This window comes from Mesitornis unicolor, unplaced genomic scaffold, assembly GCF_000695765.1.
Source record: "Mesitornis unicolor isolate BGI_N332 unplaced genomic scaffold, ASM69576v1 scaffold20222, whole genome shotgun sequence".
In the NCBI taxonomy this organism is placed as follows: Eukaryota; Metazoa; Chordata; class Aves; order Mesitornithiformes; family Mesitornithidae; genus Mesitornis; species Mesitornis unicolor.
In genome coordinates, this window is record NW_010167379.1 from 20,894 (window position 1) to 46,483 (window position 25,590).

Here is a 25,590-nt window from a genome sequence, read left to right on the forward strand (position 1 = left end):
TCTAAGCTGTGTTAAAATAGGACCAGAAGTGAGTGTGAACTGTGTGTTTAGCCCTAGGTTTTACACTTGTCTATCCTTTGTATTTTATTTTAAATATTGGTAACTTTATCCAGAGCACCAGGTGAGTGCTATTAGGCCATAGGCTTTCAAAGGTGAGATTGGTCTGCTGGTCTGTGAACATTAAATGGCATAAGTGATTATTCCAGTGAGCATAGGTTCAGAAGCAATTACCTACTAGTCTAGTAGAAGGAAGTAAGCGGATAGTGTTTGGCCAAATAGGTATTTTGATACGGCTAATGTAGCAAGAAGTCACACTGCACAGTTTCTTAAGCATAAGGGTAATGGACAAAATATTACTCGTTTTTTCATTGCTGGCATATGACCAAAGTCAAAGAATAAACAAGATTAGCACTGGAAGCAAATGCATAAAGGACTGCAGTATTTGGTAGAGTATTTTGTGCTATATGTACAGATACCCAGAACTGTACGTTAAAAAAAAAGGACCATCCAGCTCAAGACGTGGTCTAATTTCGTCATCACACAACACACTGAGCAGCAATTGCACAAGGGATAGTCTTGTGCTCAGTCAGGCACCCAGGAATAACATGTAGGGCTGCTATACTATTTTCAAGATAAGATTACAATAGAAAAGAAAGGAAAAGCATGACTGATTGATCAAATTATGGCGAAATTCCAAAGCCTATTATAGAGCAAGGAATTGATATTCTGGCCTTAAACAGCACTAGTGAACAGAAGATGCAATCAGTAATTTAATCAGTCTCTGGAAAGAAGAATAACATGTGTTGTATGTAACCATCAGGAAAACAAATTAGCTCCTTGCTGACTGACACAAAGCCAATGGTTACTGAAAATACTTTTTTTTAAAGCCTTAAATATTGCATTGCAGTAACAGTCACAAATAGATTTTGTTTGTAATATATGAAAGTGCTAACTCAATAGAAAATGCCTGTTTGGTGTTTTTTCCATTGACTGAAAAGGCCTTTCAAGATGTTTGTGAAATAATGGCAGAGATCGTTTTGGCCTCATATATTTTTTTCTTTCTTTGGGTTTGTTTTTGGGGTTTTTTTGTTGACTGGGATTTTTTAGTGCCAAGATCAAATTTAAAAAAAAACCTGGCTTGTTACCTCCTTGAGTTCATTAATAAGCTAGAAGTTGATGATGTGTTAATCAACACTAATTATAATTTAAAAGTGCTTCTGTACCATCCTGGAATGGATTAGTAGACCTTCTTCAGTTATCAGCATTTTTTCCTTCTTTTTTTATTATTGAAAAGTACTTCATTTCACCTTTTTCATTTTTTAGTCATCATTGCAACTGTCTGTCTTTGAGGGGGTTAGAAGACTTGTCCTGAATTTTGATTCGTTAACAGCTACTGAGAACTAATCTTCCTAGAATGGAAACACTTGCAAATTGGCTCAAAAAGGCAAATCCATGTCCTGCCAGACCCCAGTTGCCCTGTCTGGCCATGAGTTTGCATATGCACTACATCTTGTATCTAGCAAAGAGAACTTCTTTACTGTGAGGGCGACAGAGCACTGGACCAGGCTGCCCAGAGAGGTGGTGGAGTCTCCTTCTCTGGAGACATTCAAAACCCGCCTGGACGCATTCCTGTGTGACCTAGTCTAGGTGATCCTGCTCTGGCAGGGGGGTTGGACTGGATGATCTTTCGAGGTCCCTTCCAACTCCTAATATTCTGTGATTCTTTGATTCTGTGTGAGAAGAAAGAAAGTTTAGAGGTGCTTCCCCTCCACCACGTCACCGGCTTTTACATTCTCTTTGCTTTTTCTCTGCTCAAGTCCACAGGGGCCCAGGTGCAGGTAGCAGGGGACATGTTGCCAAACTCGACGGAGCGCGCAGTGACTATATCAGGCACTCCTGATGCCATCATCCAGTGCGTGAAACAGATATGCGTGGTCATGCTGGAGGTGAGTGGGTGTGCTTGGCGTTTCACCTCTCATTCGGGAGGTGCTCAAACTCATTATTAATTTCCAAGTGCCCTGTGTTCCCCAGGAGGTTGCCTGCCCTTCCAATGCCAGGGATTTCCAGAGAACTCTGTTAGTCTGTGCCCTGCTTGGTGTTTGAGAGCCCTCCCGGCAGGGTTTAGCAATCAGAGAACAGAGCTGTCACAACCCTGTCAAACAACAAACCAGGTCCAGTATGGAGCTGCAGCCTGTTCTGAGAGAATAGCATTTTATTCCGGTGCAGAATAGGACAGAAAACATCTAGATCTTGTTTTAAATAGAAATAGTTCCAACTAGCATAATTTAGATTTACCAGCACTTTTTACGATCAGGTCATTGCATGAGGCCAGAATGTTTCATTTTGATGGCAGTTTTTTAGCTCTTAGATTAAATGATACGAAATTAATTTATACCTAAATCTGGACATTTTAATCCTTGCTGAAAATGCCCATAATTTCATGCAAGTACATTTCTCAACTGATCAAGTTGATTAGAAGTTTGGGGAAAAAATATCAGCAAATCAAAATGAAATATTTTGACTTGGTAACCATAATTTTTGACATGGAACATGAAACATCACATTTTCTGCTGGAAAATTTTCTGTGTTTTTTTTGGTTTGGTTTGGCTTTTTACCTAAGTCTAGTCAAAGGCTGTGTCATTATGATTGCTGACACCCTACTGTTCTGTTATTATTTAAAGATGGGCGAAACAGCAGAGTGTTTGAGACAGCACTATGGCTATTGGCTCTTCAGAATTATGCAGTGCATCAAAATGACATTCAGCCTTTGCATCAAAATGTCATACAGCCTAATGCAAATAAAATCATAAAAACTAATAGATACCCCATGTTTTACTGGGGAAAAGTGTCTCTTGCTCAGTTTTTGCTGGACTACTGTAGGGAAGGGATTTGTTTATAAAAATGCAAGGGAACAGTAAGATACTACTAAAAAATAGTTTTAGTTTGTTAGAGATGGAGTATGTAATGGCAATAGTTATCACCATTGTAAATACAGAGTGCAGTCTATTGTACAAGTGGCATAACATATAGTTATTTGCTAAAGAAGATGAGAGAAGCCATATCTCAAAATCAGAGAGACACAGTCTTATTTTCTTGCAGGTAAAGCCACTTTTTAAATAACCAGTTTTGACATGAGAAGTACTTCATTTTAATGTAAGTCAAATATGAAGCAGCACGAAGAAGACATTGGTTTAACTACGGTTTGCTTCTTCAAACCTTTAAAGAACTCAGAAAATGAATGTGCTCTTAATTTGCAGCATGTATTTAATTTGGCAACAAACACTTTCATTGACATGAAATAGCTAATTATATGATAGTAATGAATGGAATTGATACTGTTATTACCTTCTTTACTTGTAGTTAGTGCACTGAAACCAGAGCACCGTTCTGCTAGGTGTAGCACAGGCAGTTTGAAGCCTTTTTTTACAGGGAGGTGCTTCTGCTTTATTTACACAAAGTTAGCCTCGGTCAGGGATTTTACCTTTGAGTCCTTGCCTTGGGATACAGGGAACATACTTCCTTTCCATGCATATCAAAGGCTGTGGTTATGCTCCTGCTGAAGCTGGGAGGATTTTTCTCCAGCCTACCAGCTCAGTCAGACAAAAGGCAGGATCAGGATGGTCATTTGCAATTGAACAGCTGACTTAATTGAGTTGGTAAAACAAGAAACCTTGATGTGTAGCAGCATAGGAAAGATCGATAAGCAGGAGATGTGCTCTGTGTTAACACAGCAAGAGCACAGGCCACATTCTTCCAAACATTGACAAATTTCAAAATTGTGCCTGTGTTTCCTGAAGTGACTTGAAATGCTTAATGAAGCTTCATAGCTTCATCCAGTCACTGTGGTAGTGAAGCTACAAGTGCCAGCACTGCCTGTTTCAGCTATGCAGCCAGGACCTTGGCTTTTCCCCTCAAAGCCCAGACAACTGGCCTCCAGCTTGCTTTTGAGCTGATGGGGTGGTGGGCTGGGTTGGGTTGGGTTGGGATGGGCTAGGTAGGGTTGGATGGGACTGGGTTAGTTGCGAGCCTTGTTGTCTGAGGTGACCAAGGTAGGGAGTGATTTTTTTAATAGGAGTTCTGCTTCACTGATTGCTTTGTGTTTTTTGTCTGCAGTCCCCACCCAAAGGTGCCACCATCCCCTACCGTCCCAAACCTGCCTCTGCACCTATCATTTTTGCAGGTGGCCAGGTAAGAGCAGATACCATTCTGGCTTCAGCTGGAAACCACACCGTCTTGGCCCAACCACAGCCAGCGCCTGTTAGTTTTCAACTTATACTCTTTTTTGCCTGGTATAGTATTGATGTGCTTTGTCTACTCTGTGTGCTTACAGTTTGCAGAAAGGAGAACACTGCATTGCAATCTTGATACGAACTGTGATGACTGATATTTTACCAAGATCTAAAGTTAAATTGTGTAATCAAGAAAAGTTTGCCCTCCTGCAAATTGAGAGGTGTTCAAATCAGATACTTCCTGACTGGGATGAAACTGTTTATTGCAGGGGTTGGTTTTTTCACTCTTATTTTGCAGCTCCACCAGTGGTATAAGCAGTTTTGTCAACTTTTCAGAGATGATCAAACAGCAAGATGTCTCTCCTCATGAAAGGCATCATTTTTCTCTCTTAGTTTTCACACTTTTAGGACCAAATAGTGCATTTTCCAGTAAAAATCTATACTCACACAGTTTCTGCTGCTTTTAGTCCCTCAAGACTGAATAGAAATGGGATTCTGAGGTTACAGAAACTACATACATGCAAGTTTCAATCTTCCCAACCATGACATGCAACAGCCTGATAGATAACATTAGCACAGCATTCTTGTTTCTTTTTTATATAATGAAGCTTTAATGATTCCCCTTTGATCTAAAGCTATATCAGTCAGTATTTTCATCTGCCTTTAAAAACCCATGTGAAGTGTGACGCTTCTTTATGTTTTGATAGTGCTCTGAAATGGGTGTGCAATGTGCCACTGAGATATGGTGGGAAATTGCTCTGCCATCATCCAATGCAGAGGGAATGCAGTTTTAGCAACTGATGAGCCAGCAATGAATGCAGCTGGTATGTGCCCTAAAAACACCACAGGAGGTTCCCAAGGGGACCCATATAGCCAGCAGGCCAAGAGCAGCACTCTCCATATAACTGCAAAGGTGAAGGAGTGTGATGCTGCAAACCGTGCCCAACTCAAGGGGAAATTGATCTCCTAAATCTGGCCTAGAGGAGGGCAGCTATCTCTCTACTTAGGATTTGCATATGTGAAGCCCCTCTGGCAGTAAAGGCGCTGCCACCCAGCCAAATTTTTTTTCCAAGATGATGGCAAGGCCCCTTTTTAAGCAGTTACGCAGGGGGAAGAGCCACTCACCTACATGGTGGGACATCCGCAGGCAGGTCCAACTTCCCATCCTGTTAACCCAGCCCAAGTCATCACCCTGTCGTGAGTGTTGTAGACCATATAGACCATGTCACACGCCAATAGGCAATTTGGTCAAATGAGAAGCCAAACACAGGGCAGAGGCCACAAGGTGCTGCAGAATTTTTGTCTCAGAGTTTTATCATCTACTCTGTAATGATACATTGCGATGTTTATCTAGAGTTTCATAATCTGGATGTAGTAGCTTTTAATTCCTGGTGTTTAAGCCTACCACCTCTGGTTATTTGCAGAATAAGAAATCTGCTTCCTTAGTGACAAAAGTTGAACTGAAATTTAAAATAATGTGCTCAAAATTGGTCTATGACTGAAAGTTCAGAATCATTTACTCCATATATGAATGAAGTTTACACTGCAGTGCTTTCCTTTAAGAAAGATGTATGTGTGTGTATATATATATATATGCAGCAGCCTATGTTACCAGTATTGTAACTGCCACTGCCTTCAAAGACTGTCTCTGTATATGATTACTCAAAAATCTTGAAACTCTTTGCTAGAGTGCTCTGAGCAGTTTGTATAAATAATTGAAGGTGTCCTCTTTTAAGGTCTAATAGCTCCTGTCATCTTCAGTTTTATCAGTTAAAAAAGTGTTCTGGCTTCACTAATGCAATCTTGTTGTGTGAGAACAAGTGAGTGTGAGAGACACTTTCTGTGTGCTTTAAATTTAATCTCTGACTAAGCAAACTTTTTAAAAAAATGCTTAAGGTATGTTTGGGAGTCAGTATGGAAAGACACTTAAACCAGGTTTCATAAGTGGACATTAATACTGAAAATAAAATTTTATTAGCAGTGTTAATTCCACTCAGCCTTTTGGCTACACTGTCAGAAGTTGTTTTTCTATTCTAAATTACATCATGGCTGTCTTGAAAGGTTTTGGTTTGTTTAAAGCTTGCATTTCATGCAACACTAGCAAAATCAAATTTCTAGTTTTCCTTAACAAGTTGGGGTTCTTCTGCTTTAAGTATTGCTTTAAACTGTCTTGTGCTTCTTCAATACTGGATTGCATGACAGAACTGAAAGCAAGCTAGACACTGTCCTGCCCTGCTCTGCCCCTTACCAATATTTAGCATATGCAGTGATTAAAAAAACCAGAAATCCAGCACTCCTGCCTAATGGAAACAAATTGGAAACTTCTACTCACTGTGCTTCATTGCTGATTAGATGAGTACTTACAAGGCACAGCTTTGCTTTGTCTCATAGCAGTTTTGTGGTTTAAATTGTGGTAGATTTGTAGACCAGGTCGTTCCTGCTGTTATTAATGTCAGTAACGTCTGTAGGAAGGTTGCCCTTGACTTTGATGGAAGCAGACCCGTAGCTCATGTCCTTAGTAAAACATTACAGTCCAGATGTCTCAGTAGCCTCTACCAGGCTTGTACTTGGCATGCCTCAGCCACTGAAAGGGCACAGGTCCTCTGCCAAGGGGTAAAGTGGTCAAAGGCAGTTTTTCTCAACCTAAATCAATCAAATGACCTTTCGGGAGCCTAAGAAGCAAAGGGCTTTTTTGTTTGTTTGTTTTGTTTTTTCTGGGGAAAAAAATAATCAAGAGCTATCTTATCCATGCTGCTTTGATGGCTTTCATTGACAGCCAAATAAAAGGTAGACCGAGCTCAGAATATTTCCCTATTTTGTTTGCTTCCTCATATGTATACGTGGAGATGTGAGGGAGAGGAGTGATGAGGAAGGGGATGACTTTTGTTAGATTTGCTGGTGATTTTTTTTGCAGTGGTTTCTTGCGAGTTTGAAGGCCACTGCTTGGGAGGCACCCATGTAAAAGGTGTTCTCTTAGTGGGTTTTGAAGTGAAGTCAAGAGACCAAAGCGTGATTTCCAAACCCACTGTTTGCTCATGGACCCAGGCATTCCCCAGAGCTCTATCCACCTATAACATCCCTAAGGCTTCTCCTGTGCTAGGCTACACACAAAGCCCCAGCTCAGCAAAGCAGCGTAACATTTGCTTAAGATTGTCCTCATCTGGTAAAACACTTAAGCACATGATTTACTTGCTTGAATACGTGCTTGCTTAAGCCTTACTGATGGCAGTTATCCTGTTTTGGTGAACCGAAACCTTTTCTTGGCAGTTATAAATCATCAGTAATGGCCATCCCCCATAGACACATGTGAGTATGTACATCCGTGAACATCCCATGGAGCCCAGATGCACACACTTCTGCCTGAAAACTGTTCATGTGCATAATGTTCGTCAGATAGCAGCCTTGCATTATAACTAATTTAAAAACTAAATGAAATGTTTCTTCTCCAGAAGGGAAATTCTGCTGCAGAAGTGCACATTAAGCAGTTGGGGCATTCAAGGTTTTAATATCCAAACTCCATTAAATGAATTGTTTTATCATTTGCAGAGGATTCATTACTTTCTAAGAGGCCTTTTGTCAAATAAGCATTTTGCAAACTAAGCTAATCAGCTCTGTTCCTGTTTGCAATTCTTCCACTACAAATATTTATACGTTATAATTTGTCCTTCTGCTTTCCTGTCTGTCTAAGCACAAGCATATTAAAATTTTTCTGTGATGCCATTCCTTTCAGAAAAGCCCAACAGGTTATATATAATAGGAAATTATAAACTCTCTGTAGATTTTTTCTTTGTAGGCCACTACAGAGAGTTGTACAGAGCCAGCAGGAGAGATGAAGGGCTGTGCTAACAGGTGCCAGGCATGCCACTGTATCCCTCCTCACTTATGTGCTTTGTTGGCTGGATTTTGGGAGAGGACATTTGATTCTTGGTGGAAGATAAGACTGTCATCCTGTGGGTCTCCATCATGCTCCTATCTCAATCATACTTCTATCTCCAAATTGGCATTCTATCCCCATGCCAAAGCACTGCAGGACAGGCTGCCACCCAGCACATGTGCTCACGCACCCACTGGCATGGCAACTTGGGACAGGAGCCCAGTGGGGTGCACCGGGGCATGCATTTGCTAGAATCGAGCGAGCATCTGTGGCTGTCAGTAGCCAGAAGAGGTGGCTCAGAGCTGCACGTGGCAGTCGGGAGTTGGATGTGAGTGCAGGACATCCCCCAGGCAGGTCTGCCCCATCCCTGCTCCCCCAGCATCAGCATCTCCCCACATGCATCAATGGGGCCTCCTCAGCTCCTCCCTGCTCCTCAGCACCCGTGGTGTCCCCAGCTCTGCTCCCAGCAGACAGAGCTGGACTGAAGAGGGGTCCTGAGGACTGGGGTCACCAGAGCTCAGGCAGTGGCAGTTGGCACCCCCTGCTTGCAAGGGGTGTGTGGGCAGCCCTACTAAGGTCTTTCCGTCCCATGCCAAGCATTGTCAAGCAGCATAAGACACTTAAGTGTCACTCAGCGTTTGAAGCAATGCGGGTGGCATTCACCTGGGCGACCAGGAGAAGATTTTCAGATGAGAACAGGAGCTGCTGTTTGTCCCACCTGACTGACCCGTGTCTTAACTGTGCTTGTTGTTTGCAGGCATTCACGATTCAGGGGCAGTATGCCATCCCTCATCCAGACGTGAGTCCTGCGCATGTAAATTACTCCCTTTTTCTTCCTCTCCCTCTTATTTGTTCTGGGCAACATTTGCTTTCTATAGTTAGCAATAAAGACACGGCCTAAGGACACCTTTCCTGAACAACACACTGTAGAGCCAAGTGTTAGCTCATCTGTATCTCTTACCTTGTGTAACAATTACTAGAAAGTACAATGGCCCAAGAACAAATGACGGTTATCTTGGTCTTTTATTGCATGTGATATATTTAAGTTCTTTTAATATGTAATTCTACAGTAATTAGTTAATATTAACAATAGCCATTACATGTAATAACAGTAGAGATGTCATTTATAACCAGTTTGGTTTTTGTTTTTTTCTCTATGGTAGATTAGAATGAAGTATTAAACCTTTTTTTTTTCAATATAATTTTAATTAATCCAGTTTTAGAACATGTAAGATGGTTTCTCTGCTCTGAAATAATTCCATTTGATTGGTTAGTTCTAATTTCCCATCCTGCCCTGCAGTTGACCAAGCTTCACCAGTTGGCTATGCAGCATCCCCCCTTTACTCCCCTTGGGCAGACCACCCCTGGTTTCCCTGGTACGTACCCATGACCCCCTGGGGATGTCCTTCTTCTTAACAGCTTTGTTTCCCGTGGTCATTACATCATTTTAATAATAAATGTGGTCAATGACCAGTGATCCTTCTGTTTTTACACATTAATCTCTGTTCTTCCCCTCCCCCCCCTCCCCCACCTCTGTTACAGTTCCTTTCATCATTACTAAAATGTGCTTTGTTTGTTACATTTATTTAATCACAACTGCTTCATTTGTGCCATTGGCTAAGAGCCCTGATTTTCTTTTGTGCAGCCCTTGCAAAGTTATTATGGACCATTCAGTATGTACCAGTTGGTCCCAAGTGAAGTAGTTGGGCGTGCTTCTTGTCAAATTTCCAGTTTGGTAACATGGTTCAGAAAGAAGCAAACATAGGAAAACAGTATGTAATCATGGTACAGAAATACTGATTAAAGAAATTACTGCACGCTGAAACGCAAATTCCTTGTAGAGCCAAGTGTCTTAAGAGCATCTGTAATCATCACTGCTGGGACAAGTGCCTCTCTTGCTGCTAGATATGCAGATAGAGCTACAAAACGCAATGGAAATTTAGTTAAATTAAGGACTGCAAACTTGGTCCGTATGTATTAAAGCTGAAGCTGAATTCTTGATTCAAGAGTGAGTTAACTCTGCACGAAATCACTTTTACTGCACTTCACTATGTACATGCTTGGCATCTAAAAGCTTCACAGAACTGAAGTACGTATTTACTGGTACATGCTCGGTATGGCAAATAACATTTTATCACATACATCAAATTCTATGAGCAACTTGATTGTCTTATATTCAGTGTAAAATGAGCATTTGCAACTCTTAATTGAATGTAAACATAAGTAAAATGTAGACGAGTCACTTTTTGTAAGAGTATTTCCTTTCCATCTTTTCTAGTTGGAAATTTTGGCACGTCTTTACAGATAATAATAATAAACAACAAAAAAAGAAAAAGAGAGAAAGAAACATGACTTCCAAAAGGCACTTTTGTTTCTTCATGATGTATCTGATAAAATATCTACACGTAATACTAAATTGCCTTTCCTAGCTTTATATTTTCCTTATTCTTGTCATTAACATGCTGCTCCTTAATCTTTTCCCGGTTATATTTGCGAGATATACGTTTCTGTAGTGTCACTGTGTGTTAGAGCAGTAATTCCATTTTTCCTGAGCACTTTCCTTTTGTCCACCCAATTAAAAAACAAATGTATGCAGCTTAGAGTATTTTGTATGTTTCCCTTCAAAAATTACCCTTCCCAACATTTCTTCAACAACTAATCCCACATATAATTCCCAGATTTTCCTAGGTTAATTTCCTCATCCTTATTTTAATTTATTAATTTTACTTTTTTGTATGTATGTATTTTGTTCTGCTAATTGTTCATTTGACTTCCACTTTCATTTTCGGATAACAGAACTCCTGGTAGACAGGTCAAATTTCAGCCATCCATTAATTTTTCAATTGATGTGTTTAGAACAAACTTTAGAGACTGTTTTTAGGGGAAACCCTTCATTTTCTGGAAGCTTTTTCTGACCCTGTGGAATCTCATGTGACATTTGTTGCTTTGGTGGGTTAAAGGTTAATTAAAACAAGACTCACTTAAAATTAGTCCAGCCCTCTGAGTTTTGCATCTCTTGATTCTTTTCTGTTTCGCTTGCTGTTTCTGTTCTCTCTTTTTCTTTGCTCCTCTCTTTTTTTTTTCCTTCTTTCTGTATGTTTCCTTCTTCAAAAATATCATTTGTTGTGTCTTGCCCTTCTTGCAAGCAACCGGTGTAACATTTTCCCTCTGTCCCCTTGAATAGGACTGGATGCCACTACTCCAACCAGTTCCCATGAACTTACTATTCCCAATGATGTAAGTGGACCAATACTCAGTATCACTTTCTCTTCTCTCGCTCCTCTGCCATCTGAGGGGAAACCTCTCATCTTCAGTTGATTCCTAAACATTAGCCCCCAAAATAAATGGTAGATTGTTTAGTCTGTTGGGGAGGGAGTGTTAGAGGGCAGGGAAATGCTGGAGAGGAGAAGCAGCCATGACCGTCCCCTCTTCGGTCAAGTCTCCAGCGATGCTGGTTTAGTTGCAGGACGGTGCCAGCACTTTGCTGGCTTCGTTAAAGCTTGAGTGCCTGCTGCTTGCAGTGGTCTTAGATGAGTTAACTGAAACTCATCTTCAGGTGGCACTAGCGGTTAAAGCGGGTGGAAAAATGTGCACCCCAGTGTTGGGCTGGAGTCCATGCCAGGGGGATGGAGAGCTTGCACCGCAATGGTTTGTACCGTGCCGGTCTCCGCTGCACCCTGCATTTATCTGAGATGGCATTTTTCCCGAGCAGAAAAAAGCTACTTCAGTTATGAAAAGGTGCAATGTAAGGGTTTATTTGAAAAACAAGGGCTAAAAACATTACTGCTCCAGCAACCCTGGGCCAGCTGTGATCGACAGGCCCAGTCTCCATGAGCAATATGGTGGTGAATCTTAAAACAGCTACTCAAAATGCCCAACTGGTATGCTGCATGTCATACAGAAACATCTTCCTGTTTCATTCACTTTCATTGCAAATGCAAGGTCGGGATGTGTTGCAGTTTTCGTTTCAAATGAGTCACTCGGAAAATGGAAGATTTCCCCTCCAGTAAAAAAAGCTTTCAAGCATGAGTGTCACAGATCGCAATTATATTACTTAAGAGATACTTACAATATTGTGTAAGCCATATTAAACTCAGTGGCAATGATTTACAGTAAGAATAAAACACAGAATAACAAAGATGCAAAGGTAAATCTTTTATGAGTACTGTGATTTCATAAGCTTTCTGTTACTTAAAAGATGTCCTGCTGACTTGTCAGTGCCTGCTTTATAACCCAATTTATTGTATGTTGAGAATTTTATGGGAGCACCTTTTTTATCCTTACAGTGCAAGTTTTTTAATCTCACTTTCAGGCAGATTTTGTTCTTGCCATCATTGATAAAAATCCAAGGTGACTCTTCTGACTTCACTTAGGGTTAATAGTAGAGAAAGAGAGGGAGAAAGTTGGCCTCCTGTCCTATGTTGCAGTAGAAAAATAAAAAAAAAAATCAGTTTCTCATCTAGGAGGTATGAAAAAGCTCTGACTCAGCGCTATCCTCAGAGAAGCAAATATGCATCCATGTGCTGTTTCCAATAGAAGAACTCTTTGGGCTACGCAATGCATGTCTTGCTACTGATGCTAGAGGGGCAAAACCAAGGCCAAAATGGGGTTAGGCTTAGCAACAGCCTGCAGGGGCTCTTACAGATGGGTAAAAGGGAGCTCTAATGTTCATATGGTTTCAAGGTGCACTTTAAAGGATGCAGCGCTGCCCATGTGCACTCTGTGTGAGCGTGCTTCTTGTGTCCCATTGGGCATCAGGGCCTGCTTGGGAGTTTTGCAGGAGGAAAAGCATTTTCCCCGTGCATCTCCCTGAGACGTTGGCTCTGCCTTTGCCCCAGGCTGTGGGCAGTGCCCTGCCAGGCTGCCCTCGGGGTGCAGCGACAAGGGAGTACCATCCCTGCGGTCTCTGCATACTGGTGTCCCACAGCCCCATCACCACAGCAGCAAGGCTGCTCTCTGGGCAGCCCTGAGGCTAGAAATGAGGAGATGAGGGAGTCAGAGGGATGCGGGGCAGAGAGCAAGTTGAATGAGGAGGTGCCAGCACTTGCGTTTCACCTGTGCCCCATCAGCCAGTGCTGCGCACAGATGGAGGTCAAGGCGGGATAGGCAACGTCAGTTGTGCAGCAAACCCAGCATGGGTAAGTAGATTTCTCTCTCCCAGTAAGCATCTCCTTCTGGTTTTTGACGGACAGGCAGTCAGTGTGACATGGCGATTATTTGTCTGGTTGAAGGTGAGGGAAGCTACAGGACCCGGCACAGATCTGTGGCGCAATCCTGAGATTCAGGGATACCCTGTGCTGCCTGAGTCCCTCAGCTTTACTATCCTATTTATTTATGTGTGCTAAAGTCCAGCATGCACGAGAAGAACAGAAGACTTGCAAATATCTACATGCTCCACAGCTACCAGAGAAGTCAGTGGATATCTACATGTGCTACATTTATTTTTTAAAAGCAGGATAAGTCACTTTGTACTTATCTAGTATCTGCTTTTCCTCGTCAAGACCTCCTATAGGGGGCATTTAGTTGCCTTTCTTTCCTTGCTGGGATCTTGTCTGGCCTTTTGCTGCTGCCTAGGTTGCAAAATGTAAATGTGTTTCACACACATTCCAGAATAAAGTGGTGTTAACAGTGGCAGGTCCTGAAGGGAACAGCAGGGATGGTATCCCTAGGTGTAGCTGATTGAGCACGGATAACAGATGTCTTAAGATTTTGTGATTCAGTCCTCCAAAGTGGCCATTGAAAGTAAATAAACAAACCAATAATTTTAAAATTCTGTTTCATTAAAAATTATGTAGATTTTGTATATATGTGGGAGAGACAGGCAGAGGAAAACAACTTCCCCGTCAGATAACACCAACAACATTTTAAGCAAGCTATAAATCTGATCAATACTCCATAGAAACAGAAATGGCCATCCATCCATCGAAATTGGAAATGGCATACGGAAGAACCGCCTTTATTTCCCCATGGAGCCGAAAGTGCTTTTCTGCAAAGAACAGAGGAGGATCCATGTGTGTAAAATGCCCTGACAGGAACCCACAATGAAATCCTGCATCCACTCCACGTGATTCTTCAGGGAGGTCAATGTGACTCTGCCTTTTCCATCAGCGGTCACCCAGGAGACTGAGCTCTCATCTTTGTAGATCCCTAATCCATCGCCTGCATGGGGGAGAATCAGTGCAAGCCCTGAAGGAGAACATAAAGGTAGCATCCAGCCCCAGCTGTGACTTCCAACAAGGCCACCCACCACCTACAAGTTACAGGAAAAGGGCACCTCGCTCTCCCTGCAGCCCTCTTCCAAAAAAGTCCTGAGAACAAGTGCCATGCTCTTATAAAACTGAGCTGCTGGCTAAGTCCACCCCTGGCTCAGAAACCTTCCAGTTGTGTGAGAGGGTCTAAAAGCAATGGTTAGACAAAGACAGTCATCCTCACAAGACATGCTGGGAAAGGTCCTGCAGTTGTGTAAGTCAGAGCACTTCTACTGAAGGCAAGGGACATGTGGATTCAACTTCAATAAATTTACCTCACTGCTATGAGCCTCCCACATAATGGAGAAATAATGCCCAGAGCAAAAATACAGAATTAGCCAGATTCTGTCAAATAGGCATGTTTAAGGGTGTGTGTTATAAGAAAAGTAATTTTTATCACTTTTAGTATGTTTGCACATGGCCTGATTTTTGTTTCCTGTTAATGTAAGAAAATGACAATTGATTCCTCAAGTAGACCTGTCCAGATGAGGCTAAAAGTCAGCAGAAAGATTTCAGAAGCTTGATACCCATCAGAAGCATAGTGAGACCTTTGCTGGAATAAAGCACTTTTGAGCATTATGAGTAATTTACCTCAGAACCACCTACTGCTTACTTCAGGGAACTCACAGTACAGGAATTGATGCTGGGCCCTCAATAAATTGAAATGCACACGAATCTGCAGAGTCATTTGGATTACAAAATACGCAATAAGAGGCTCATTTCTGAAAATGTTCTCTCAGTTTTCTGTATGCCTTCTTGCAAAGCCTGTGAAATAATGATAGTCCAGATTTTGAATTATCTTGGCAAGGAAAATGAAGATTATTATTATTATTACTACTGGTTTTTAAGAGGTGCAGAGTATTTAAGCATCTCTTTCCAGGCCCTGCAGTAAGTCTGTAAAGAATTGTAATCATACCTCAGGAGATTGTTTATAGAATCATAGAATCATATTTCTTCCTATAGAGTACTCTGCCCCAACATTTCTAACTAATAAAAAAACTCCAGACCCAAAAAAACACAAACAAACAAACAAACAACTTGGCAAACAAAAAAAACCTCAACCCAAACCTGGAACTAAGCAAGCCTGGATCTTTATGAAGAGTGATTGAAGAATCTCCTTCATGATGAGCACCTGCTTGCTCAACTAGTGCAGAGGCTTTGCCCAAGCCAATGGACTCACTTCAGGTCAGCAGTGGGAAGCCAAGGGGAACCACGCGTACCCGTGGACAGGTATGGTCAACCCCTCTGCTCTGAACAGCAGATACCGAGTTGCTGAGGCTGCTTCCTTGGCACTGTTTACCAGCACTACATTAATTATAAGAAAGGAATCTGATTTTTTTTCCCAGCATTTAAAAAGAAGGTGAGCTCAATGCAACTTCCTGTGACAAGCAATACTCTACAGCATGGGACTTGGATAATAAACCAAAAACTAAAATCTGATTGTGATGGACACAGAGGAGCAAACCAGTAAGAAACATGCAGCAGGAAGCTGTTCTTACTGGGCTCTGACAATCACTTTAGCATTATGGGAAAAGCAGTCTGTATGTTTAGCATTTATATTTAGCATATTGAGGAGAAAAATAAATGGAAGAGAGGAGCCTGAACTGTGGATGGTATGGAATATCAGGAGGAATTATCACCATCAAGAGTTTGGGTAGGGTGTCAGAGTAGACCTTCCAGTCCCTCCCTTTGAGAGTCCAGACTCCTTGTGGCACACAACACACCAGCAAGCTCTGCAGGTCACTGCTGTGGCCCTTTTTGGGCAGCAGAAGGAGAAATGGGTTCAAAAAGAAATTGTCAGACACATGGGCTATTGAGCATAAAGCTAGAGATAGCAGCTGCTGTTCAGGTATCCTGTAAGCTGTAGGTGGGAATTTGGGATCCTGGTGGAAACCTCACACAGTTTTTATCCTTCTGCATGTGCTACTGCTACAGTCAGCAGCAGGCTGCTGGGCTGGGTGCACATCCGATTCTGCTCAGGTCTTGGGAGGGTTGAAACGTGTGCATATACGTAATAAATATATAGAAATCTATATACACCTGTCTGTGTGTATACATGTGCATGGTATATCTATTATCTATATAAATAATTTATGTATTACAGTACAGTTTATAGTAGGCTTGGTATAGTCTATAGTAGGCTTGGCTCCTCTCTCATATAGGCCAGCTTTATAACTTATTTTCTGCAGAATTTCCTCTTGATTTGTTCTTCCACAAGTGAAAGTAAGGCTCACTGGATGTTGAGCAAACAGGTGAGCATCAGAAACAATGCAGCGCCTAAAGTCCTTGAAAACAGCTACCTATTTACTATCCCTAACTCCATCTACCAAGTCTGGAAAAGCAGCGGATCCTTGACTGTGAATTATGCAGTGTTGCATGCAAGGTAGCAACTTTCAAAGTCAGAGGAAGCTTGCTTTTGTGGTAAAGGACTTTTATGGGTCTGAGTTACACAGAGCCTGCCAAATCACGTGAAATGGCCAGCTACAGCATGACAGGGAGACAGCTGATGGCATTACAAAGGTCAGTTTTGAAAAGAGATGGGTGTTTGAATGCAGTTTGTCATGGACTTGACTCAAAGCAAGGCAGGGCAGATGTTTTTATGTAAAACCAAATGTCCATGGCCTGATTGATCAAAGCTTTGTAGATGAAAACCAATCCCTTGAACTTCTATCAGCTCATCAGCTCTTGAATATTCAGATCCTGCACAAAGTTCAGTGTAAGCAATAGATAACAGGAAAGCCACACCAGAGAGAGCCCAAGCACCCCAGGACTGCTGTCCTCCCCGAGTGGCAAATGGAGAAATGTATTCTGCACAAGCTGCAGGTCGTGTCACAGCTTGCAGAGCACGTTTGAGCAGCCCATCATCACAGCACCAAAGGATGACTTTGGAGAGCTTCAGACCAAAGGTTACCGAAACTCTCTTCCGGATACTTGCATCACCAGTATCCTTGACTGGGACTTCAGTCTGGACTGAATCCTCACTACCTAACTCAAAGTCCGCTAGGAGATGGCACATTTTTCATACTGACTCACTGGTCAGTCTTGTTGGAGGACCCCCCAGCACATACAAGTAAGTGGCAGCCTCTTTAGTGACCCAGCAAGTGCCTTCTCAGAGCTGGTGAACCAAACATGTAAGACAATGTCTCACAACATGCCTGACGAACCAGCTATCCTACACTATTTCTCTGCTTTGAATGCCACAATGACAACCACACCTCTGAAATGGGCTGCTTGAAATTCTTCTAAATAATATATTTGTATGTATTTTTGTATGTATTTTACACCAAGTAATTTTATCAGATTAAGCCTTCTGCTTTGGACCGACTGAGGGACTATTTGCAGTCTACATTTTCCTGTTGACACTTAGGACATAATTATTAAAGCAACCAGAAGCATAATCAGCTCTGCATGCACATCATGTGAGAATTATCGAAGGAGCCTGAAGGCGTGACGGGCACCACAACAGCTGCTTCACAGACTCTAAATCCTGGTCACTGCTTTGTAAGATCATCAGTAGCAACACACCAATTCTTGACCCATCACTTCAAGATCATCATTGCAAAAATGATCAGATGCTAGTTGTGGCAGAAGGAAACGCTGGTGGCCTCCACTCCTGGTGGCCATCCCAAGCCACTTCTGTATCTCAGTAAACACCTCTGGCTAGCAGTCAAGTAAAGATGACCCAAGGCTTTTCCCTGCCTCCACGCTTCATTCTGCTTCTGCAGTAGTGAACGCTTCTGACCAAATTTGGGTAAACTGTAGCTACTGCATGACATGCAGGTCATTCACAGGAGCAAAACTATGGAAGTCCATCCATCACCAGATTTTAACAGATAAGAGTGGAGCTAGTGCTCCCAGCTTTGCTGTACAGTGATACTCTGGTAGGACTGCCTTTGCTTTCCTCACACTGGTATAAGCCAAACCTCACCAGTGGTGCCACCACCTGTGCTCTGGGACCTCTTCTCTCCTGCTTCACCTTCACGACCTGTGGACTGTGGAGACAAGTGAGACTGAGGTATAGGAAGCAGATGCTTAGGGATCCCTGCGCTGCTAACAGCCAGTGTATGGAGGCCCGCTCCTGCACACAAGAGAGACTAGAGGCTTCCTGGTGAAGCTTGCAGAGGCCTCTACACTGGTATGTGCCATCACTCATGAAGTCTCCTTCTCTGGAGACATTCAAAACCCGCCTGGACGCCTTCCTGTGCAACTTCATCTAGGTGTTCCTGCTCCAGTGGGGGGATTGGACTAGATGATCTTTTGAGGTCCCTTCCAATCCCTAACATTCTGTGATTCTGTGATTCTGTGATTCTGTGAACACAGGGCCTTGGTATAAGGACAGAGAGCTCAGCCAGGCCCTCCTGTTTGAACAGGACACAAAGTCCTGTGCGTGTTTCGTGAAGTCCCATTTTTTTCCCCCCGTGGGTGCTCTCCTTATGCTTGGTCACCATTTTGGCTGCCTGGATACCTGCTTTAGTTTTCTGCTTCTCACTGTGAAGCAAGGATTATGCTGGGAGGGAGTGGGGGGTTTGTTCTTTTGATAAACCGGGCAGTTGTGACTGTTTCTGGCAAGATACTCCAAATGCTACAGTAATAGAGGTGGTAATGCCTCAGGGCCTGAAGCAGTGGGAAGGTGGGAGGGGAAGACAGTCTCTGCATCTTGCCACGTCCTTCTGCCAAACTGGTAACATCATCAGCAGTAACTGCAGAACAAAGTTTCCATTTTCTGCTGAGTTTCTTAGCACCCATCCTTCCTTAAACACAAAAGTCTCCCTCCTCACCCTCAGAGCAGCCAAAACACCTCATCCCCAGCTGCCCGCTGGCCCAGTTGTTTTGGGGGGGCTGCCTGTGCCAGAGGAGCAGCACCCTGGTGCAGTTGTTGCTCCCTTACCCAGCCACAGCTGCATTGGTTGCATGTGCTGCTAAACACTATCAAGGTCTTGCACACAGCTTCCAAAAGCTTGTGGCTCCACCAAGAGCATTTAAACAACCTTTAAAAATGCTGTTAATAGAAGATAACACCAATGTAATTTAAAAAAAAAAAAATTGGGGGGATCTAGGGACACACACACAACTCAGGTGCGGTTTTATTCAGGAAATAGGAGTTTTTGGTAAGTTTCTGTAAAGGAACTCAGATACATTTCAGGCTCTTCCTGCTCCCACTTCTGCTTGCGGTTATAGAGTTGTAAATCCCACTGACTTTAAGAGTGCAGGAGGTGGCGAAGTGAGGACCACGCGTGCCCCGGGAGGCCTAGGACCAGCAGATGCACCAGGACGGTGCAGGGCAGCAGCTTTGGGTGGTCAGCCTGACATCCCACTGCTGATCTGGGCTGGCTGCTGCCACTGGCAAGTCAGGCTGGGCACTGTGTTGTCTTCATCACCACCAGAGCACACTGTCATTTTCTACCACAGAAGACAGCTAAATAACCTGATATTGAGTTGATAACCATGTAGCAGCAAATCTTGACATAGAGATGTATGACCATAGAGCCAATAGGCTGCACTAGTTATTCCTTCCGAACAACACAGCAAAAATCTTTCATCTCAGTAGTCTTTCATAATTGTATTTTCAGCCATACTACAAATTGCAGTTAAGTGGTTTTTGCTTGTGTCTGTGGCACTAATTTCAGTCTTTGTCCCGCTCCAGTTAATAGGCTGCATTATTGGCAGACAAGGCAGTAAGATAAATGAAATCAGGCAGATGTCAGGAGCGCAGATCAAGATTGCTAATGCCACAGAAGGCTCCGCAGAACGACAAGTTACAATCACAGGATCCCCTGCAAACATCAGCTTAGCACAGTACCTCATTAATGCAAGGTAAGTTTGCTTTGTAAGTGATAATGCTTCTGCCAGATTGCTCTGCCTGCTCTCCAGCAAATGTCTGTCCCGGATAGATCCAGAAAGTTGCTTTGCAGTGTCCATTTTGCAAAGTATTATTCAGTTCCTAATGATTTGTAAAGCTTGTTTCATTAGAACCTGTATTTACTGTTGATTTCTATGGAAAGCAGCTTAATCTGGTCCAATTCCAGGTACATGTTGAATGAAAAAAGCTGAAAAAAAAATCTGAATACTCGCACTGGCATCCAGCTAAAATATAGGTGGATAAATTAAATGACAATCATAAAGTCTTTAGAAGAAAATACTTTTCACAGACCCGCTTTACTGTCCTAAATGGCAAATATAGTGAAACAGATTGCAAAACAGATTTAATTTACTAACTTGAAATTGCCACTTAGAGTTGATACTAAACTGACATTTGGTTGCTAAAGAGGCACGGGATTTATTTTTTAGAAGACAGCATCAGAAATCTGTAAAAAGCATTCCCTAATGAGGCAGGGTCAGACTATTTGCTTCTCCACTTCTTGGTGCCAGAAGCAATGAAAGCACTGGCTGTTTAGCTAAGCCATTGCGATGGCTGAAGTCTCTCCCAGTTTTGATATGATTGATATGATTTTATTTAATTTATATTTAGAAAATGATTACAATTGATAGCCACCTGTATTTGCAATTATCCTGAGAAGATAGTGCAATGGATATAGTGCTGTCTCATAGATCTGCTTGTAAATGGTGGACCAAGGCAATATGTTGTGGGGAGGGGGAGTATCTACGTTTTCTATTGCTGCTTTTCTTTTCCTTTCTTTTTTTTTCTTTCCCTCAGAAATACTGTAATTCAAATCAAGCTTTGTGTTTATGTTTGCTGTTAAGGTAGCAGAAAGTATGTGATTTATTCGGGGGGGGGCTGTATTCATAGCTGGTCTACAGTCTGCTATGGTCCAGCCTCCTCTCCAGCTCAGTTCTGTAGCGCACCACTGCAAGCCATCATAAATGTCTTAATGGGGGAAAAGGATGTTTGTGCAGCTCTGTGTTACAGCAGACAACATTTTCACTTTTTTTATAATTCAGCTTGAAAGTAGTTTCCGAGGGAAAGATATATTGAGGGGTGGCATTGTGAAGCCTAAGATAAGCCGTTACCAGGACCCTAAAGCAACCTGCAGATCTTTTGATTTATATTCTTTGTAGCAAATATAAGTCACTTCCGTAAGCCCTGTAATCAAATAAAAATGTGTTCCCTCCTTTAACCCTTAAGGATATGTTCTTCTCTTGGTGTTCAGGGATTCCCCACACATCGAGACGAGAATAGACCCCTTCATTTTTAGTTGCACAAACACCATATGGCATGCACCTGGATCTCAGAAGATAACAATTTAAGATCTTCAAGACAGCTAAAGCATGCAAATAAAATAATGCACTTATTAATGGAGTTGCAGTGAGCTGCTCACCAGAGACAGAAACTCTAGTGAACAAACCTCTGTTTGCCTCACTTTAGAAAAGCCTCTGAACTCTCACACTTCTGTTTATTCCTGTTTAATGCTTCTTTTGGTGGAATGGGATATATATGAGGTCATTTAATATACTTTTGCAAAGAAGAAAACTTCTCAGCAGTCATATACCACGGATGCTCTATCTATACCCTGTGAAACCAGAAACTATATCTTCTCTTCCTGTCGAATTTCTAGATAGAAGTCATTTGTTACCATCATCTACAATAAACCATTATATATTATTATGTACCATGTGTTGAAACTGTATTTAGATGAAGTGACTTCATCTGTAAGTGAAGACTCTTAATGTATAATAATAAATTAAGCTCTAAGTTAACATAGGACATTAAGGTAGCTTTATTCATGTTTAAAAAGTGACACTATTCCGGAGTTCTGTTTTCCCAAGAGAAATTCCTATTCAGACAGGTGCCACCACAGCAGTGCTGCAAGTTTGCAGTCGTGCTGGAGGAAGAATTGAGACATTTTCGGGCAGGAGGCAGGTCTGCCCTGGCTGGGGTTTAGGTGCTCAGGCAGGTTTTTGAGAGGCAGATTTAGGCTGCTGCTGCCTGTGCACACTGGGAGCAAATTTCAGTGTTTGTCAGCTCTAAACCTGTCACAAGTACTGCCATCTCTTAAAGATGTTGGCATGAAATAAACAGCTGTGGGGAAGAGCTGAGTAGAGTACCCAGACTGCCCAAGGTATAGTCTGGAATGTCAAAATAATGATAATAAATAAAAGCCATAAAAGCATTCAGAGTAAGGTAGACTTTTTGGTTTTTTTCCTCTCCCCCACAAGATCTGTCATCCTCATGGATTTGGTTTCCAGGGCCACTATTTCTGCATAAATCAGTGTTTAACAGCAGCATAAGATGTAAGGGAAAAAAAAATCTATCTATTGTATTCCTGAAACAGTCTGTGTATATCTTTAAACTATCCTCCAACCAAAGTTACCACCTATAGAATAATTTATCAGCTTGTTTTAAGACTTCTATTGCAATCTGGTGTTGAATATGTACATAATATACTCTAAATTATAGCTATGTAAATATATTGATATAATATCAAGACAGAGATTTCAATCTTTCTAAACTATTGTTTTGATTCTGTGTTGATTACCCTAGCACTGACCTCTGTATGAGTAGAACGTGTCCCAGCTTGTTTGCAGTAGAAGTGTCTTTTTTTTCCTGTAAAATCTTCTGTCTCTTAACTGGTCTCCATTGTAGTAACTGGATTTTCATTATCCAATTCCATCTTCTAGCTTTTATTAAGAATGAACCACAGTTGAAGTTTCCTGTGTAGTGTTTGACTTTGGATTATAAATGAATTGTAGCCAGCAACACTTTCTCCTTGTTGAAGAGCAGTTTCCTGAAGATACTTTTTACTGCCATTTTGGTGGCAGAGCTAACAGGACCGCCGAAGCCACACTCGAGCTTTATTCCTTTCACCAAATTTCGGGTAATGCAGGACATGGCCTTTGGTGTATCATAAAGTGTAGTTCTTCAAAGGGACAGTGTAAAATTGGCACCGTGAAATTCTGTATGAAAGTTGCCTTATCTGCTTTCACATTCAATTTGGCTGCACCTACAATTGGTTTGGGAAACAGCCGCTGTCAGGGGACAGCTGGTAGCAAACCTGACGTCCTTTCACCTTACGCATTGCCACCGATCTACAACCGGGGCAGATTACAGCTTTAATTGTACCCATGTGAGTACATCAGATATGGGGAGTTTGAGTGGCTGCTACCAGCATTTAGCCCATGGGATCTATTCTCCCTGCTGGTGCAGGAAAAAGCTCAGGCTCAGATACCCCTCACGTCAGTAAGGGGTTTTGTTTTTGTTAAATGCAAGGTAGGCGAATTTGGAGTCGCTGAAACATGGAGTCCTGCATTATCTTTCTGTGTGCCTCCCTCCCAGAATAATACAGAGTTAGAAATATTAAAAAATCCAACTGTATAAACTGAGTTTTTCAAAGCCTACTAAGTTATCACTGTGTAATTCCTCCACTCCAAGTCAAGGATGGGATGTGCACTAGAGTTGGATCCACTGATTCAGTATTCTTGATGTAAAACCTACTGTGTGAGTAGATATTACTGACTAACAGCACGAGGATGCTCCTCTCTCTACAAAGAACAACTCTGCTGAGGAGGTTAGGGAAATTCTGAGGTGCTCATCCACGGAGGCAGATAAACACCACAGAGTAGGCAAACCAAAGCTTTACCTCCCACAATCGAGGCTGCATTTCATGCCTCCATCCTCCTCCCCTCCCAGCCCACCAGAGAAGCCATGCACCTTCCAGATTCCCAGGAAAAGCCACCAAGGTGTTAATACTCCAAGAGCCCTCTTTGGTGGGGAAGAGCGGAGCTGGCATTTCTAATATGCTCAAGCATTTCCCTCTCTCCTCCATGTTCCTCTCCCCAGCTCAGACCTGCTTCAGGTGTAGAATGACCTTCAGCAGCAGTACTTTTTGGGAAGCTTTAGTCCAACGTGCCCCTTCCCTGTATAGTGTTGATTCATTGCTTGTATCCTTGCACTTTTGCAGAGCAGGCAGACCTTCTGGGCATTGCTTTTCTCCATCCAGGGGCTGTTACACTCAACCCAATTACTGAAAAAAACACCAAACTTGGAATTAATATACATATAACTGTAGCTAGCAAAGATTTTCTAACCCATAGTCATATTTATATGCTAGGCTGTGATACCTCCCAGCTGGTCACAAGCAAAATGCATCCTGAAATTAGTATTTAGGTTGTTTGCCAACTTAAAAGCCAGTGCGTAAGCTGCAGCAAATGCATGGCAAAGGGAGGATTTATCTAGGTAAACATTTTGTCATCTGAAAAAAAACCCCATGTCCTTGGAATTACTGTATTTTAATGTCTAAAAATGTACAGAAAAGCCCAAGTACCTGGGCCAAACTCACCTTGCCTGCCAAAGGGTGGAGTTAGACTGAAGTGAAGGTGGTTTGATACGTACATTCTCCAAAGAGCCCGTTGCTACCTTGGGCTCGGAGGTCAGGTCAACCCAAAATCCCTCATGCTGGCAGGGTCCGTCTGATGATGTGTCTGTTGTATCTGTGTAGTACCGTGTCTGTCAGCTGTAAAGCTCGTTTATGTTCACTGTAACCACTGCCAGAAAGGATACCGCTGCTGTGGAAGCCAGGGTGTTTTTCAGTCTTCCTTTACTGATGTTCTTATAATTTAGACTGCATAAATATTTTGTTGTGATTTAAAAAAAAAAAAAAAGAAGTCTGGGTACAGACAAGCAAGTACAAACTGAAGTGAACACATTGGCTAATGAGGTTTGTTTTATATGAAAAATGCACGTTGACCTCAGTGAATGAAATGAAAAAAACTAACTTTCTAAAAAGAAAACCAAACAAAAATGTTATGCCTTAGATGGAAGCAGCAAATCATTGCTCATTCTCCTCTCATCCTAGCAAAATGACAAAGGGTACTATTAATGTCACAAAATTGACAAATTGAAAAAAATTACCAAAACCCCCCGCGTCCCCCTTTCAAAAATACCGTAATTTTGAAAAGCGAAATTTACCATATCAGTGCTGGGGAGTAAACTTCATAGTTATTTTAAGTTTTCTTTTGAGTTTCGTTTTTTCCATCTTTTTGCCATTACCTGCATTCCTTAGATTTCTTTTTTCATATGTAAAATGAACTAGCAAACCCTCCCCAACCCCCCCCCTTTTTTTTTCCCCAACAGAACTCTAGAGTCTCAGTAATGTTTTCGCCATCAAATCATGAAAAACCCTTTTGTTATTTCTCTTCTTTAACACATAACATGTTCCTCCTTTGACCCTCATTTTCCCTTTTTTTCTCTCTCTCCCTCCTCCCTCTTGTCTGTTCCCCTCGCCCACCGATCTAATCCTGCCCTTTCGTGGTTGCTCTCCCTCCCTTCCTCCCTCCCTCCCTC

The 25,590-nt window shown here is 42.1% G+C and overlaps 1 protein-coding gene across 1 annotated transcript in view; it reads left to right on the plus strand.

The window, feature by feature from the left end:
- The window catches only part of LOC104536136 (poly(rC)-binding protein 3-like), a 34,879-nt gene extending 12,960 nt beyond the window's left edge, over positions 1 to 21,919 (plus strand). The window contains exons 7-13 of the mRNA XM_010178677.1: positions 1,818 to 1,946; positions 4,114 to 4,188; positions 8,861 to 8,902; positions 9,404 to 9,479; positions 11,288 to 11,340; positions 19,996 to 20,165; positions 21,461 to 21,919. Coding sequence (XP_010176979.1) covers positions 1,818 to 1,946; positions 4,114 to 4,188; positions 8,861 to 8,902; positions 9,404 to 9,479; positions 11,288 to 11,340; positions 19,996 to 20,165; positions 21,461 to 21,557 — 642 coding nt within the window. The 3' untranslated portion in view covers positions 21,558 to 21,919. The remainder of the gene's footprint in view (positions 1 to 1,817; positions 1,947 to 4,113; positions 4,189 to 8,860; positions 8,903 to 9,403; positions 9,480 to 11,287; positions 11,341 to 19,995; positions 20,166 to 21,460) is intronic.
- The last annotated feature ends 3,671 nt before the right edge of the window (positions 21,920 to 25,590 follow it).